General features: G+C 44.2%; 1 protein-coding gene across 5 annotated transcripts; it reads right to left on the reverse strand.

Annotated features, from left to right (window-relative positions):
* Nucleotides 1-465: 465 nt before the first annotated feature.
* On the reverse strand, nucleotides 466-16879 carry jam2a (junctional adhesion molecule 2a). 5 transcript variants are annotated; one of them, XM_061032580.1, is made up of 11 exons: nucleotides 16385-16879; nucleotides 9685-9750; nucleotides 9371-9481; nucleotides 8121-8270; nucleotides 7853-8040; nucleotides 7635-7737; nucleotides 6274-6381; nucleotides 6065-6077; nucleotides 3632-3703; nucleotides 2379-2412; nucleotides 466-1428 (listed from the first exon to the last, which is right to left on the reverse strand). In XM_061032580.1, exons 1-11 carry the CDS (start codon nucleotides 16431-16433, stop codon nucleotides 1390-1392), a joined length of 933 nt encoding a protein of 310 aa, XP_060888563.1. In that variant the 5' UTR covers nucleotides 16434-16879; the 3' UTR covers nucleotides 466-1389. The 5 variants fall into 5 exon arrangements, with proteins under 5 accessions (XP_060888563.1, XP_060888562.1, XP_060888564.1 ...); XM_061032579.1 differs by having other exon boundaries at nucleotides 6065-6080; XM_061032581.1 differs by lacking the exon at nucleotides 6065-6077 and having other exon boundaries at nucleotides 6261-6381.
* Nucleotides 16880-18414: the final 1535 nt, after the last annotated feature.

Genomic DNA, 18414 nt, shown 5'->3' on the forward strand with positions numbered 1-18414 from the left:
TACCAAGAGCTCTTTGGCCTGTAGGAGGGCCAGCGTGGCTGTTTCAATCCCATATGTGTCTTATGTTAACCTTATGATTCCGCTAACTTGAAAGGAAATAAACCTGTTACATAAAAATCAAGTCTTGTTGGATTCCTGCATCCTGACCCGATGCCCCATGGTGATAGCACCTCAGATTTGAACCCTTCTTTACACTGAGTATCTAGACTTCATCTTTCCTTCCCCACCGGTATGTATACCTCGCTGCAGTCCTCCACAGAGTCAAACGGAACGTGCACCTATAATAAAACTACAAACTCACAAACAAAGCAAGACTATTGAAAATAAGCCTTCTCTCTCTCCATTGTATCAAAAAACGGAGATAGCATGAAAATATTAACTGCGGATTTCCGCTGATTCTCAAAGAGATACGTATTTACGCACGTTGTGCTCTAGTTCTTATTTCAAGCCACAATAATGACAGCAGTTATTTGAATATAAAAACATTTTATTAATGATACGCCATTCAAATAAAACTCTGAACAATCCATTCACACACAGTTTGAAAGCAGACACTCCATTTTGAAAAATCAAAAAACAGTACAATGACAAACAGTGGCACAAAAATATAAAGACAGAAAAAAGTAAGGCAAGTTCTTTACAAAAACTGTGATCCATAGATAAATATGACAGACAACTTAAAAAGGCACAAGGTATATACTGATATTGTATAATATAAAAAGACCATGCAGGCACATTAGGATGGAGGGGGATTGGTCTCAGTAGAATTGGCTTCCTGTTGTCTTGGTCTGTTCCAGATTATTACTAAGATCGTGGCGGATCATGTGTGGCACTGCGGAAAGCTCGGGCCTCGGTGTTACATAAGACGAAACATTGGCATGTGGCAGAAGCTGAGGTAAACTGCATTTATGTTTGAGATTGAAAACATGGCTTTCTTGTGATGATTTCAAAGCAAATAAATTCCATTACATGAATCAGTCTTTGGTAAAAAAAAAAAAAGAAAAAGAAAATAAAGATACAAAGAACACAAAGGTAGTACAAAGATTGGCCTGCAGAGGGGGCAACAGAGTCTGTAAAAAGCTCCACTGCTCCCTCAGATGATCACTTGGAATTTCCGCATCTGACCACCAGGGGGAAGTAGAGGGCCATCAGAGTGTATTTAAATCCCATGAGAGCAGAAAATGACTAAAGGCGACCCACACGGCACAGCAAGAGAGTAAAAAAAAGAAGCCTTGCAAATTAGCTTGTCAAAACAGATCCCAAAATAGGAAGATTGAAAAGAGCAAATATTGGAAGTCCAAGAGCAGGAAGAACAAGAAAAAGACATCAGAGTATCCAGTGTTGGCACCTTTCATGAGGGGGATGTGATCTCACAGGAAGGCCGGCTTCTCAGAGCATGAATGACTGCGTGTGTTTGAAATCCGTAGACTGTGGGACAAAGAGGAAAAAAAAACCTTTTAATGATGTCATACTGAACTTTTCTATCACCAACATTTTTAAAGAATCTGTCGTGAAACTTCAAACGTGGACCAGATTTAACATCTTTTGGGGTCTAATAGGCAGTGAAGATTTCTGAATTTGGTCCAGTAGGGTCGCTGCTGCTGGCAGCTGCAAGACTGGCTGCAACATAATCCCTGCTGACAAATGTGCCCTATCAAAGTACGCCCACCTAAAGTGCTTTCTTTCTGCCACTGATAGGCTCAGATTGATATTAAAACTGTCGGACGTGATTACAGGAAGGATCCCTACAAGACAGACCTTGTCGTTGAGGTGGAGTGCTTCTTTTTCTAACCAGAAACAGACGAGACATCGCTCTACAAAAAACAGTTCTCCATCAGTTGAGATGCCGGTCTATAGCTGACTTATTGTGGCACTACTTTTCGTGTCAGATCAGACCCTACCCTTTAAAGTCACACAAACACACAAACTAACAGATTAAGGCAGCTGTACTCCAGCAGATCCCTTGTTATGCAAGGTAAAATGACTCATTTTGAAAATGAAGTCTGGTGGCTTTGAAGAGAGCAATAACAAAAGCTGTTTCTCTTTTGGAAAAAAAAAAGGGGTTGTAACCCGTTCAAAAAGCTCTACTTCTGTGTCAATCCTCTCTGTATTGTTGTCCCAAAGTCTTAATACCAATCTGAGCCCGTCAGTGACAAAAACAAGCACTTCACTTGGGCACACATTGGAGCAATTCCAAACCTTTCTGCACCTACTAGACATCTAGGCATCCAAATAAGTAGTGATAAGGGAAAAGGAAATACTGGAAATCCCCTTTAAGTCAGCACTTTGCTTATGTTTCCAGTCAGAGCCCAACATGTGAGGGACAGAGGGGAGATCCAGGGAGGACGAGGATGAAGAGAATTTAAAAAGTCACTTACTTCTTGAGGCGGAGGGATGTAGTTGACATTGGACCTGAAAGACAAAGACATGGTAAGCACATCGGACAGTTTGACATAGTCACAGGAGGAAGACACTCGGGGCGGACAGCTGTATCCTGACTCATTACTTGCCCCGCATAAATAATACACATCATACAAGGCAAACATCCCATTGGCTAAAGAAAGTCTGACTGTGACCTGGCAGTGACTGAGTGAGGGACTGTGTAAGAGCAGTTGAACCTAACGGTCCTATTCTGGGTGCAAAGACGCTCAGTTAGCAGGTTATTGCTTCAGCTAAGCTAAAAGCTAATTTAAAGAAATCTGACTTTCATGAAGGTTTTTTTGTCCAGATTTTGATGATACTACTTAAAGGTCGACGGTCATTTTTGAGGATGTAGTTCATTTCCTCTCCATTGAAAGTCCTTCTGCTTTAAGCTAACCACCTTCTCTAACTCTTCTACTAACCCCGAGCTTCATATTTAAAGGAACGATACAAGATGTAGCCATTGTAGCAGAAAGCAAACAGGCATACGTCAAATATGTTTTTAAATATAATTCAATTCAATAAATCTATAAAAAAAAACATCTCTTCAATATTAAACTTAAACTAGCCGACGATTAGCGTAGCTTAAAGACTTTAAATGGGGGAAACTGCTAACTTGTGTCCAGATTTATTTATTTTTTTAAACACTACGATATGGGGCAGATACCGATATTGAAAACAAAACATCAGACACCGATAAATTGGCTGATATCTTTCTTAGATCTATGATAAATCTTGAGGGATAGATTGATATACTTAGACACATTTATTGTGTTTATCCCTCAAATGCAGTTATCGAACACTTGTGGAAAAGATTTAAAATGAAGACAAGATCAACTGTAAAGTAACTTTATGTACACTGCCTGACACTTTGAAGAGTGATACTACTTGTTTTAATCCATATAGCGCCCTCTGCTGGTGAAAGAGAACTGCTAGTGTAATACAGTAAAGCTCAAAATAAAATGCTATTTGACTGGTGAATAAATCGAGTAGTATCGGCACATATCTGTGATAAACTTAGGCGATAACGATAGTCACTTGATACGCTAATATGTCGGCCTATATTATCGGTCGGGCTAATACCAACACCTACTGAGTTCACGTCACACTTTGTATTATCAATGTAAAAATTTGCTGTCAGCTCAACCAGGACCAACTTATCAAACCATTACTTTAAGCTCATGTCTGTCTGCCTATCAGTCACACTCACGTGTCTTCCGTTCTGTGCAGGGTTTGGCTGCTGATGTGAGACGCACCGTGACACTGGGAGATCCAAAATGACCTGCAGGGGTCAGTGTGTCGGCTTTAAAAAGGGTCAACAGGAAGGGGGGGTTCATGTCGTGCTTGGCACCGCACACCATGCTTGTCTGGACGGAGTGTGGGACGTTAAATCATCAACAAAGGTGTGCTTGAAAACAAGTTTCTGCTATTTCAAAGTCTGTGTATTATCTTATTCAAGGCGTACAGTTTGAGAGTACGACTTTTACATTTAATGATTTCATTTTCAAATACCCTCTGCCTGCACTCAAACTGTCCCTGCTTTGAACAGTCCATCAGTGTTTATGTGTTTGAATGTATCAAGAACGTAAAACCGACTGAATGCAGGGTGAGCAAGGAAACATCCTGAATAAAAAAAAAAAAGAGGTAAAATGTTTGCTGTGCTAATCGGTTAAAGGTGCACTATGTAGAGGTGCACATCACCTCTGAGGACAGTTTGTGTATAGAGTTATGGACATATACTACAGAATCTGTACATTTCTCCATAGTGCACCTTTAAATCCTGTAGAGCCCCGCCTCCCTCTCTCTCTCTTCCGGCTAGCTGTCTCCTTTTTAACAGACTGTGTTACTTGTATTACCATGAACAAGTGACAAACAAAGTGTCTGAGTACACACAGCCGGACACCTAGGACAGTTTGATGTCATTACAGGTGTTGAAATTAAACTAAGAGGCGTGGATCAGACGCTGCAAAGCACAGTATACGCAATGTCGTCGGTATTCAAAGACGAGCATGGACCTGATGTAAACGTTAGAAACAATGTTCAAGCACACCTTCATGAAGAATTCAACATTTCCTATATTAGCATCAAACGATGTACAGAGCAGACATGCAGCCAATCGGGGATGGAGCAGAGCTGAATGAAACGTTGGGCTAAGCAGGTCAGAGTGGTGAGCCAATCACATGCAGCAGTCAAACCCCCCCCCCCCCCCCCCCCCCCCCCCTCCCCCGATGACCAACATCTAAATGCTTATGTGACTCTTCTCTAACTGCCTCTCTTTCAGGATGTATCACAGCTGAGGAAGTATTATCATGCCGAGTATTTATCTGCCTGTTCTGATTTATTCTCCTGTGGTTTCACTTTGTTGTCGGAGCTTCATTCTGTACGAGAGGCGCCGTCTAAATAAAGCTTTATAAAAACACTCACACTTTCCATATGCATGTTTTAAATAAACACTTTAGCAATAATTTTCTGACGTATTCACTTCTGCTGTGGAGATAGAAATGACGACAGATTCTGTTCTTAATCAGGGTTGAAATAAAAATCATGGATGGAAAATTCAACGAGCGAAACATGTAACAAGACGAGTTGGTCTACTGCTGGAGGACACTTTGCTTAAAGACAAGCCCTGTTTTAGTTTGTAAAATCTTAAATCTACACTTCAAAAAGGTCAACGTCGCCCTACTTTTTCACCACTAACATTTAAGAGTAAGAAATCTGGACGCGTTTAGCTCGATACGTCGTCCGTCTGAGCTCGTCTGCGTGGACATTTTTCTCTCCAAAGGGCAGAGAGCCTCATCTGAAATCTGCATCTCTCCACTGGTAAGTTGTGCATCAGATATCATGTCACATTGTCTTTGAGTCTTTGTGAAGAAGCCTGCTCTATAAATAGGGAGTTGACACTGACAGCTCCAGTTAGCTCAGTGGGATAAGCATCAGACTTTAACCTAGACAAAGAGCTTTTCGCATCAGCTTCAAGGAGAGCTCGGCGGTGACTCTCCATCCAAGTCTGCGTGGTAACAGGCCAGTAATCAAATAACATAGAGTCGAGCGAGTAAGGCCAGTCACGCCAGGTCATGCATTCCTGTCTCGACCGTCAAGTCAAGCGTCAAAACGGCCTCTCTGGTGTGATCGCAGGAGAGGGAAAATTGTGTGTGAAGACGCGGCACTCGCGGCAACATCTAACAAATCCGGCTGAAATTACTCCAAATAAAATGCTAACAGTTTATTCTTCCTCCTCGTTGCACCGATTTATTCCCCCTGATGTATTTTTAGATCTCTCTGTCCACATTTTGACAAAACTCCAACAGATGTACGTCTGCCTGGAAGTGGCCATCGATTTCAGGAAAAAAACACAACAACCCATTCCCCGGTGGGATTGTGCATCTGTTGGCGCCAATCACCCAATGAGTAGAAACACAGGCGCTGCTGTAGCTCCAAAAAAAAACACACACACACACACACGTATATAGACACACACAGCCACAGCTGTCACTCTGTACAGTCCTGACTCAGCATACAGACACACAGCCTAAGTGCAATAACAACCTCCTCCCCCTCCCCCTCCCCCCCTCCCCCTCCCACAATCCTTTAGTTATTAGCTTGTTTGTTCACATCAATGTTAATGCAATCACAGAGCTCTTACCTTCCTCTGTGTCCTGCTGATGGATGAGACGGGGGACGAGCGTGGAAGAGAAAACAGAGTCAATGTCAACTCTTTTGGACAGAATCAAAAGATAATTGATGCGCTGTTCATGCGCTGCAGACAGAGGCGCGTTATTCAATTTTGTAGATACGACTCAGCGAACGAGTGTGAAAAAAAAAACAACAACAACAACAACAACAACAACTCACGGCTGAAGAATCCGTTGCGGTGTAAGAGGTACCCGCCGCAGCCGCAGATCAGGATGACGAGGCAGACCACCACTACTGCGGCCACCACGGCGGAGACGTTGACATCCTCTGGAGAAGCGAGGGACGAGATGATTCAGAGTTAGTTTGCTGACATGAGGAAATGTACGCCCTCCGAACAGCGGTAACCACCGAGTCTCCAAACACAAACATAGACTAGACCACGTTTCAATGCTGCTCCATCTGCTGCTTCTCCCTCGCTCTTATAACATCGTCATTTATTAAGTGCTTAAAAACATCTGATAGCCATGAAGGGGGAATCCCACATTTTCAGACCTCTGCTCTACTCCTTTTGTTGTCTGTATTTTGGGATGTAGATCACTAATAAGGAAGACCTTTTAGTCAATGAGTCTGTGACATCACCAGACTTCATCGACAGATCAGACCGTAGGAGATGCTTATCGACCTCCGCCTCAGTCACTTCAATTGTCTTGTTAGAAAGTATTACAAAATATAACGTTGTATCCAAACTAATGTCATGCTGTGATACAGACAAATTGCCATGGCAACTGTGGATAAGAAGCTCATGTGTTGTGCAGCGTCAAATTACTGCTTTTTTATTTACTTCCTTTTTGAAGGTCTCAGAATCGAAAGCATTTTGACACTGCATATGATCATAGGAGTTGCTGGTCGACACCGCCCTCAATGATATAATGTGTTTCATGAATAGCATGTCGAAGATTAAAACACATTAGTTATTGACGAGGCGTCGGTAAATAAGACACTGCCACGTTCAGATTTTTTTTTCAGAGGAGTCTGGTGCCGTTGGGGAGAGCAAGGTTACAGCTTGTCAAAACAAAGCGGCCTAAGATAAGACGGGTTTTTATTTTGTTCCATAACGTTGTCACACAGTTCTCAAAACAACGAGAGACTTTTAGTGGATGTGCTCTGATTGGTGCGCCTGACGCCAAGGGTTACATTTCAGCCAATCTCACGGCCGAAGTGATTTCCTGGAGCCGCTCCAAACCGATGAGTCATTTAGAAAGCCATATTATCAAAGGTTTAAAAATACCAGAATTCCCCAATTAACTAGAGTAGGTTCAATAATTCATTAATATACCGAAGACGTTTCAAAAAACGGCACAACTGTATTTTAGTCCATGTCATTTCGGAAAAAATGGAAACAGAAGATCCTGAAATGCGACATCAGGTGTGTAAGATTTCAGAAGCAGGGTGAAACAAGTTTAGTGGGCTCTTCCTCTTCACTGCACTCCTGATTTTCTCCCGTACTGAAAGGTGTGGGCGAAGAGGCAGGAAGAAGTGTACAAGCACACACACACACACACACACACACACATACACACCTATCGTCATGCGCTTCCCCTCGCACATCTTTGGCGGTCCCACTCCGTTGGAAGCGAGGCAGCTGTATCGACCGGTGTCCTCTTTGGCTACAGATTTAAACTCCTGCAGGACAGACAGAGAGGAGCGTCTCTTATGATGTTGGCTGATGTAAGAAGTCGAGCTTGAAAGGAGGAGACAGTGTACACACTTCCTGTTATCCTTCTCTGCACACACTCACCAGTATTCCTATGCGTGCATTGATTAGATACGTGGCGTTGGTGTGTCGTGGCGGGCTGATTTGCTGGCCGTCCTTGTACCAGGAGTATGTGGCAGGTGGAATGCTCTGTTGGTCCCTACAACGCAGCTGCACCACTGAGCCCGTCACCGCCCCGCTTGGGATTTCACAGGACGGCGTGTGTGGAGGAACTGGAGGACAAGGTGTGGCAAGAATTTAGTAAAAAAAACAAAAAAACAAGCCGACATCATCCATTCTCTTTGAGTCTTACCCAGGACTTTGAGTGTGACGTTGGTCTCGCCCAGGTTGACTGAGTCCAGAGGAGCACTGATCTCACAACGGTACTCCCCAGCGTCGTCCTGGGTCACCCTTTGTAGCGTCACCGTGGCCCCTTCGATGGAGGCCCGGCCCTCAAAGGGACCTAGCAGAACAGACAGAAGACAGTGGAGGTGAAATGTCTTGGACTGCATGTTTAAATCCATCATTTCCATGACTGACAACTCAAAATAAGAACGTACATTCGAGATTGTATGACAATGAAGAAAGCAGCCGTCGCCGTTATTTCTAAATTTGGATGAAATGGCAATGTGAAAGTATTTGCTCAAAGGGAATTACATTTTTGCGTGACTTTGCAGCTTCTCTTGGCTTTACAGAGCACTAAAGAAAGTTGTTAAGCAGTCTGGCCAGTAACCTCATTACTTTGATTTAACCTCACTGCTCTCGAAGGCTTTGTTTTCAGCATAGAAGACGGCTTCTTGTATCGCAGTTTGCATCAAGTAGTGCAGAATGGAGCTCCAAAATACTGCCATATCTTAAATGGCCTCTAGAGGCTGGCTCCAAATGAGATTCTATCCTGCTGTTCATGAACGTAGTCTTAGTTATGTCACCCTTTGGTTCCTGAAGCCCTTGGAGGGCATTCCACATATTGGTCCCTCGAACTACCTCGGAGTCAGTGTAGGAACAGGCGAAGAGCTGGAGCCCGGGCAGGCCAACAGCCTCCTGACAACCAGCTACAACAAGACTTGGTCTTGCTCCAACAACAAACAAGATGGCAGCATCCAAAATGAAGCTGGAGGTTAGCAGTAGGTTGCAACGGGATTTGGAGTACGCTGCTACAGCAGATCGGTTTCCTCAGATGCCCCACAGCGATTATAAGCTGGTTTTCCCTTCACAAACTTACTTGTACTTTTTTCTGGAGTCTCTTTTCTAAGAAGTCCCCCTGCAACCTTTTAAACATTCAGCATTAGCCAAATGATGAGGAGGGGGGCGGAGTCAGACGTTTCAAAGCCTATGACATGTGTGAAAAAGAGTATCGAGCTAACTCCCCGACAAGAAGAATTATTATTTATTCCACGTGTTGACTGGGCTGGAATATCTCTCACAGCACATCAATCAATCCTGTCTCAGGATACACACACCTTATAATATCTGAAAACTCTCTGCAAGCTGAGTGCATCAAGCGCCCTGTTTGACACCCGGGGGGGGGGGGGGGGGGGAAACAGCAACAGGCCGCTGTCTCACCTTTAAATTGTCCATCAAAGTAGACAAAAGAAACACCTTTCCCCTTCTTCTTCCACTCGATGCGCGGGTTCTGGTCTCGCTCTGTGTGGAACATGCAGGAGAGCACCGCATCTAAGAGAGAGAGAGAGAGAGAGAGAGAGAGAAACACAACCAGTGAGATATTTATGGCCGGAGCTTTCAATCAGCAGCATTTTTAACTGCTGGGGTCTATTTATAGCTTTATGGTTTATTCTGAGAAAATGTGATGAAGCAGTAACTCCTGCGACTGGGAGCAGCCGAGATGTTGAGCTGTTTTTTTTTCTTTTCTGCCTCACCTGAGAACTCTCGGACCTCCACCTTGTGTCTGTTGGACGACACTGTGACAGGAGAAGAGGGGGAACCTGGTGGAGGGAGGTGGGGGGGGGGGGAGAGGAGACGGGGGAGATAAGGAAAAAAAAAGAAAAAGAGAGGGGTGAGAGCAGTTCAGGGAAGCAATATCGCTTGTCATCCATTAGGGGGCAAGGTGAATTGGGTAAAGTGCTCCACATTGCCCGCCAACTACAAGAGGAGAATATTTAATGGCTGCCTTTGGTCCCTCTTGCTCTACTGTCTGAGGCAAACACAGCAGCCGGGAGTCTTTTCACAGGACATCTGAGGTAAGAGAAGGATTACCCCTCCACGCTAATCCTGCCAGGTTAAGAAGCAGCCCGCCGTATGTTTATTTAAGCGCAGGTTACAACAAGGTCAGCAGGCATCTCACTGGTGTTTGGTCCAGATTAACCCCGGGCATTAGAAAGAGGGAGATGGCGCTTCTCTTTGTTTGTGTGTCACTGATACCCTTCAGCCAAACAGGAAGAGGAAGCAGGAGCTGCCTTTCCTGTGCACTGATTGGTTAGCGGTGGATGATTACTGTCAGGTCATCCTGTTGTTAAGTACAGGTTGAATGTGACGGGGGGTTAGCTGAAGGAGAAGCACGGCACTGCGCGGAAAAAGACTTCTTGGATTTTGTTCACTTGCATTGTGCTCGTTTCAAAGCTCTGTTGCAGGCCGCTTAAGTACAGTTCATGTCGAGTTGCACGCCACGCTTTGTGCTTTGGATTGGACGTTATCAAGCGGGCTCTGTCCCATGCCCTTTCACACACTTTGCTGTTTGACTGATCCAATTGAAGGACAAACAATTCGCCTGTATGATCAAAGAATCCGTAGAAATACAAATTTTCAAAAAAAAAAAAAAAAAAGAGTCTGGAAACCCAACAAACAATTCCCCATACTTCTTTCCTTTGTTCACATATTTCCGACTGGAAGCATATTTCGTTCTCTTCCATCCTGCATGTGAACCTTGATAGAAACATGCCCACGGTAAGAACAGCTAACAGTCTTTGCTCCTTGCATGAAAGCTGGGGAAAAAAAAAAACATCTCCCAGAAGTCTGCAAGACGGGAGAAAGGATTTAAGACTGAAGGCTTTGCTTTTTTTTTTTTTTTGCAAATTACATAATAAATATAGAACGGGCCTCAGGGGTACTTTCCTCTGAACATTAAGGGCTATGAAAAACTTCTAACAAACTTCAATTTTTCTTAAGCGTCAGTTAGATTTCACCTCCATTTATCCTTGAAACCAAACGCACAACTCGCCCTCTCCAACACACGTTTACCTTTCCTGTCATTGTTTCTGCAAATCACACAGCATGATGTTACAATCTCGCAATATGTAACTTCAAAAAATGGTAACTGAAATTAGACAGCTGTCCAGCTTCCTGTTTGTCAGTCAGTTCCTGTGTGAGCTCATTGTTAATCGGTCGTTTCCCCTGCAAAGGGAGGGGTGACGAGTAAAGAATGGAGGGCGATTTGAGACAAAAAACAGGAAGTGTGAATAAAACCCAGGAAGTTGGCCATTTTAGCTGGATATGAAAAACGAGAAAAGCATTTCAATGCAGAGGCAAAGGTTTCCCGCTATCAAATTTCCACAACAACAGCTATTTTTAAACGAGCTTCTTAAATAAACAACAGCCTATACAAAAATAATGTCATCTGCAAAATGCAGCACAACGGAAACACTCCAAGTTTTTAAAAGCCTCTCCTGAAGTTGGCTCGACTCACACCAGCCTCACGTGGTCAAACTTTGAGCTAAGCGAATTAAAACTGCACCCTCTCCCTGCAGACGCCGCTTCAAGGATTCGCCTCGCCATGTGTTGACTTGCGGCAGTGAAACAAGATTATCGCTGTAGCCTTGGCTCGTGCACCTTGACACCAGCTGAGGAGCATTGTGTCACTGAAGGAGGAACAAGTACAGGGAGGGAGATACAATGAGATTAAAAAAAGGACGGCGAGGAACGACAAAGGAGAGATGAGCGGCTCTAAGAATAGAATACAAATGAAGTGGAGACGAAGACGAGGACGAGGAGGAGTATGGGAGCGGGTGGAGGTTAGTTGGTGGTGTGGTGGAGGGAACCAGAGACTCGCAGAAGCATGAATAAAAGAGAGAGCGGGATTGAAGGCGAGGGAGATACTCTCAGACAGTGGGACTGTGAACGGGAGAAGCTCTTGTCACATAGTGTGAGACCAGGCCTGCCGCCACCTTGAAGGGTGTCTCTTTGAGGAAAGAGAGATGTAGCAGGGTTGACAACATGCCCGCACTTCATCGCTGCCCTGACTGACACACTTACACGCACACACAGCCAAAAAAAAAAGAGCAAAGAGGCTTTAGCGATGTGAGCTCCCGCTGCCCGAGTGTCGTGCTTCAGCGCGAGCTCTGCTACTACAGGACTGTCATCTTCAATGGCCTCAATTAACCACAAAGGCGTTCAGGCAGACAATGAACACATGGCTTGTTCAGATCGTTTCACAACTGCATGGTGGGTAGTGTTAACGCGGTGTAGCACTCTGAATAAAAAGCCATGTTGTCCAAGAAGTCTTTGAGAACTGTTAAGACATGTTTACAGATGAATCTCTGCAAGCATGCAGGAATTTACCCACTTTGCTCTCGATGTCACTTTGGATTTTCTTCACGCGGAGCACAGGAGTTTTTTTTTTTTGGCTGTATTGCCCAGTAATTGCACAGATTTAAAACAGCTTTTAGCACCAAATGAAACACGCACAACGCTGAGAATTCAAATGTATTCCAGCAAGATGACGCGTGAAAGGCTGGAATAACGGTTCTGACGAAAGAGGTCAAGAAAAGGAGTGTATTGGGTCCATCCATTGTCTTCGGTTTATCCAGGTTGGGTTTTAGTCACAGCGTGCTAAGCAAAGTAATCCGGCAATGTTTTCCATCTCCTCCCATGAGAGTCCCCAGGCCAGATGCAAATTCCCTACAGCGAGTCCTACGTCTACCCTAGGGTTTTACTTCCAGTTCAACGTACCTGAAAACCTCCAAATGGGGGCACCGAGGAAGACATCCTAAACCCAAACCACCCTCAACGTCCTCTTCACCAAGCCAAAGAGCAGCAGCTCTACTCCGAGCTACTTCCAAATATCTGAGCTCCCCATCCTGCTGATCAGTACAACTCCTAAATCTGATCAATTCATTATGTGGAGCAGACTGTTAAGCTGATAGGCTGATCTAGCGACTGTTGGCAGGTGGGTTTGTAATGCAAGACAAAATAATCATTGGTACTTAAATAAAAGAGATGAAAGGGAAAGAAAGATATAGACATGATAACAATAACGTCCCAGATTTCAAGCCTTAATTCAGTCAAGCAAAAGTCGATTTTTTTTTACATAAATCAGCATAATCTAGCCCGGGAGTTAGAATTACTTAAACCTATTATTTAGAGTAAGGCAAGCCATACCCAGCTGACGGTAACTGAGGGTCTGCATACAGTGGCAACATTAGCTGATGACGGTTCAGCCTCCAGGACAACAAAGAGGCAAAGTGTTGTTTCCGGCCTTCAGGTATCAGGTCAAATCGCATCGTTTATTTCATTGGTCAAGTCCAGCTAGGAACAATGAAGCATCATGTGCGGATATCTGTTCTAGAAAATATGAGTCGTTGGGAGTTATGGTCAAAATGAGTTCCCCACTGGGAAATCGGTAATAGTAACCTCTGCTCAATTTCAGAACAACGACTCCAAATTAAGAAAACGGGAGGAAAACAAAAGCTACATTATAGTTTGACAAAAGCATTTTAGCTCATTTTCACCCTCAACACAGACGGCCGCAGAGCCAGACTAGCACCAACATTTTGTCTGTCGCTTTATATTTGCTGTAGTTTGCATCAGATTTGGATAAAAGTTGGTAGTTCAGACCAGTTAGATAAAACTTTTGGATGATTATTTTGGGGCTTTTATTGAAAGGACAGGGTGGTAGATAGAGTCAGAGAAAGGGATGAGAGAGTAAGGGATAACATGGGGTGAATGAAGGGTGGGAACTGAACAAGGGGCAACCGGCGCTCCCAATGAGCAATACTGGAGCCAGATTTCCAACATCACTGGGACTGGCTCATTGGACTTGACTACTGTTGAACCTACCATTTCCATCAACCTGTGAAGCTGGAAAGTTCACAAATATAGCAACTGAAATGGGATCATCAGTCGGGAAACAAAGCCTTGGTACTCGGTACTTTGGCCAGTTTGACGCTTTACTACTTAGGACCAATCATGAGTTCAATCAGGTTCATGACTTGCTGCCAAACTTGGTGTAGCAGCACCTGACTGGGCCAATAGCAGCACTGCAAATTAGCTGCGTGACATCTCAGGAACCAGGCCAGCCAACAGGTATGTCCGACTTCTGCTGAGCGTCTTTGGACACCTAAGCAGGTAGTAGAATCGGTGGCCTAATCGGGTCGCAAGCTTTAGTTTGATTAGAACTTCATCTCCAAAAAGATCATTTCATCGAGCCTGAATGAAAACTGACATGAGCGTCAGGAAGCTGCTCGTATAGACTCTTTCAACAGTGAAGTTTTCATGTGCTTTGAAGCAGCAGGTCTCTGATGTTCCTCCAATATGGCATCAGATATGGCCACTGTAATTAAAACGCTTCTGCTATGGGGGATTTTTTTGGCTCGGAAGCAAAAAAACATCCAAACAAAAGGCGTCAAACACAATCAAGCTCATGCACACACACACACGCACACATAATTTGTGTGTTGTATTAACATCAACCAAACAGTGTGACAGCTCAAACTCACTGAGGGACAGCCACCCTCTTGCTTGGGCAAAAATAGAAAGATGGCACGCTCGCTCCTTGGCACGCAGCTTTCCTCTCATTACGAGGGTCCGCACAGAGTGTTACGGAGACCGGGGTGGGTGTTGCCAGGGCTGTGGCGAGGTCAAAAGCATGGCGCAGTAATAATTAAGGCACTTATTTAAATGAACAGGGAACAAATGAGGGAGGAAGGGAGACGGACCCATAGGACATATCCTGTCTGGCTGTGTGATATAGATAAGGTGAATGTGGACGGTGCACACGTTTCAAGGCTGAGGGGGTAAGGGGGAGGGTTTCTGTGTGTGTGTGTGTGTGTGTGTGTGTGTGTGTGTGTTCTCTATTGAACAAAGCCTCTCTGTATGACTGTGAGCAACAGCTGTCTCAGTCAGGCCGGGTGAGTGTGAGTGTGTGCAAGGTTGAGATGGGGGATGTTTGAGTCTCTCGCCACAGCGACCCACCCATTTCCTCCTGGATTACTTCAACAATACACACTCAACAACAACTCATCAGAGATTTGACGCCCGCTCTGCTAAAAAAAAACAGTGACGTCTATCTGCAGTGCATCAAAATGAGTGACGTGTGTCAGGTTGTCCACAGCGGGACGGGACACACACACACACACACCTCTGTGAACTCGTGACCTGTCAGGCTGACAGGTGGCAAAGTGTGGACAACACAGAGTAAAACGTGCGTCACTCACTCTCACTGTCTCGTCACATAAATCTCAAACTGCCACTTTTTCCCCGGAGCGTGTAAACTGCTTTTTTTTTTTCTCTTCCTGCATGTCAAACAGGAAAGAAAGAAGCAAAAAAAAAAAAAAAAAAGAGAATTTCCACACGCATATTTTTCAGGTTTGTTCCAAAATAAGCTCGTCGAAATGTTCAATACTTTAGTACGGACTAGTAACTTTAAAAAAAACTTCAGATCTTCAGTCACATTTTAAACTCAAAGACAGAAAGCAGTGACTTAACTGCACAAATATTTTGGCAACATCTCGTGTTTCTAAGAGTCTACAGGAGTTTGCCTGCAGTTGTTGGTCGTTAAAAAACAAGATATTACCCAATATTGGATGCCTAGGACATCTACTTCAGTTGCCACGGTAACAGCGTTATCAATGTCATTTGATTTTAACTAGGATCACTTCAAAGTCATAAAAATAAATAAAAATCTGGTGTAGTGACAACCCTGGTCCAAACATCCCCTGCAAGGAGAACACCTCATCGCTAGGACAAACAGTTTGAGATGTCTGGTGATAATCCAATCTCTGATCTCATGCACAGAAATGCCACCTCTTCTTCTGCCAAAATGTGTGCCCGCCCGCCCGCCAGCATGCCGCCCACACCCCTCGGGCGGCACCGGGCCAAGGGCAACTTTGGGGCCAACTTGTAGGAACCCAGCCTGGCTGCCTCGTCACCTTTGCCCACTCTCACAGTGGGGGCTTTAACCACACTGGAGGAGTGCAGAATAACAACAATAATAAAGAAAAATATGGATTTCTCTACTGTTATAAAAAAAAGTGTCAATGCAAATCCATGTTGGTATTTGACTATTGCTCCAAAAATGAGTGAAAGTCGAAATAAAAATGAACTGATTGAAACTCTTCACTGGATAGAACCCGTTTTTTTTTTGTTTGTTTTTTTTAACACAAAGATAAAAGTGCTTCTCCACTTGTCCCGAGCTCAAAATAATTTGATTTCTGTGCACAGAAGTGATCCCAGGACAAGCACGGACAGCTACCGTAAAACAAATCAATCGAAATAAAAAAAGTAAGAAGATCAAATAAAATACTCTAAAGCTGCTTGACCTACTATTTCCAAAGCTTTATCTCGTGCAGAAACACAAACAGAGAAACACCGTCGCTCGCAGTGAAAGAAGAGTTTGCATGCACTTACATTGCATCAGTAAAATGACAATAGGAAGATACAGGGACGTCCCCTCCATGTTCGTCCACAACTCCGGCTTCTCTTCCCTGGACGGAGCGAGGAGGCAGATCCCGAGCCTCAGCTTTCTTCTCGCACTTGTTCGCAACTCTCCAATAATTCATCCAGCTTTCAGGGAATAAACTGTTCTCCAAGTGAGGGGGGTGGGGGGTGGGGGGGGGGAAAGCGAGCGGACCGGACCGTCGCGGAACAGCGCGGCGCGGGGCTACTGGCAAAGCGAGCGGAAGAGCGGAAGAGCGAGACGCGCCTCTGGGGCTGATCGCTGAGAGACGCCGGTGTTCCTGGATGAGAGGTGTATGTGGGATCACTGTGAAAGACGCGGTCTGAACATCCTGTCTCCTCCTGTTGTGCGGTTTCGGCGCTGGTTGTGGTGGAGATTGAGGTGGAGGGAGGGCGGGGTGACGAGCAGAGCGGCGGAGCGCCGAGAGCGCAGCGCCGTGTCCAAGACGCGCATTGCACTGCCAACTGTTCACTGAACGGGAGGCAACTGGGTATGGCATCAAGGTGTGGCCCCCATACCTCAGCCTGAAGGGACCCTGTTTGACCTCAGAGTTCGTTTTTCTCTCTTAAAACAGACAAAGACTGAGTTCACAGACTGATTTTAGGGATATTTGGAAGTGCAGAGGAGGATTTGTTTTGTGACTCTTTCAGAATGATGTCCAAATGTTGCTGGTAAAGTCGAAATACTCTGAAAAAAATAGATTTTTCGATATATGCATCATTAAAAATGGGGATAAATATAAATATTATCCCAGAGGATAAATATTGTTTTAATTAGAGGGGGGAGATTTTGAGAAACATGCTGAAATCTCCCTCCTCTAATTGGTTATTTTTGGTAAACCTGGCACTGTAAATTTACCTTTATTCTCAAACACATTGACGATATAAGCTCCTCAAATAACGATTTCAATTCTCTTGGTTCACAGTTTATCGACTTCATCATCGACTAATCGTCATAACTCGATATTTAGACTTAATTCTGGACATCACCTGAAACGTATCCCGCCCTTTTCCCCCTCTATGTCAGGGTTAACTACTCTTCCATATAAATGAATGTCCACCCAAGCACACAGTCTGATTACATCTTTTTTCATAGTCTTCTCTCTGTCATTAAGTCCAAGTTTGAAACACAGTCATCTTTACATCGTACTACCAACCTACACGGTTTATATCACCTTTACTCATCCATGAATTGACAACTTTGAATCCACTGCATTGCAATATTTCTGGTGTCTTATAATATTTTGTTTTTCACATTTTTACCTTCTGCATCTTGGCCGAGCTGACGCCGTCGCTCGCAGCAGTGCTTGTTCACTCTCTGCTGTACACATTCACACCTGTGCTGGGAGACGCTCCAACACCACCTCAGCTTTGTACCACCGGCCAATGTGTGTTCCTGTGCTCTGGTGCCATTTCCTATTTCAATTAAATGTGAAGATTATTCAACGTGGAAGTTATGAAGCATCTTGTGCACAGCTTATCAGACTGATACACGGCCCTGTTAGCCGTCGTGCATGACTGTAAACTCAAAGTTTAAAGAGGCATTTTAATGTTCAAGCATGTCTTTAATGCGTCATAGTCGTGAACATCATAGAAAATATTATGCAAAACTTCACTTACCTTGTGGGAAACACAGCAGAGGATCTGTAGTAGGGCCCGACCGATATGAGATTTTTGGTGCCGATATCGATATCGATAATAGGAAGAAACTCTGGTACCGATATATCGGCCGATATCTTTCTTAGATCTATGTTCCATCTGTAGATTTAGATCTACATATTTATTGTGTTGATCCCTCAAATGCAGTTATCAAATACATGTGGAAATGATAAATAATAAAGATAAGATGGTCACTCAACTGGAAAGTAACTAATCAAGTATGTGCATCAACACTTGACACTCTGCAGAGTGATGATGCTTGCTGTAATCCATATAGCGCCCTCTGCTGGTGAAAGAGAACTGCTAGTTAAAAACAATGAAAC

This window comes from Labrus mixtus, chromosome 24 (assembly GCF_963584025.1).
Source record: "Labrus mixtus chromosome 24, fLabMix1.1, whole genome shotgun sequence".
Classification (NCBI taxonomy): Eukaryota; Metazoa; Chordata; class Actinopteri; order Labriformes; family Labridae; genus Labrus; species Labrus mixtus.

What these genes read in the sequence shown, in the direction of transcription:
- jam2a (XM_061032579.1), bottom strand. Translation starts at nt 16,433, where the DNA reads ATGGAGGGGACGTCCCTGTATCTTCCTATTGTCATTTTACTGATGCAA. An exon ending in GGAGGTCCGAGAGTTCTCAG is followed by an intron (nt 9,482 to 9,684) that starts GTGAGGCAGAAA and finishes TCTCTCTCTTAG; the next exon opens with ATGCGGTGCTCTCCTGCATG. An exon ending in ACATCCCTCCGCCTCAAGAA is followed by an intron (nt 1,429 to 2,378) that starts GTAAGTGACTTT and finishes TTTGTCCCACAG; the next exon opens with TCTACGGATTTCAAACACAC.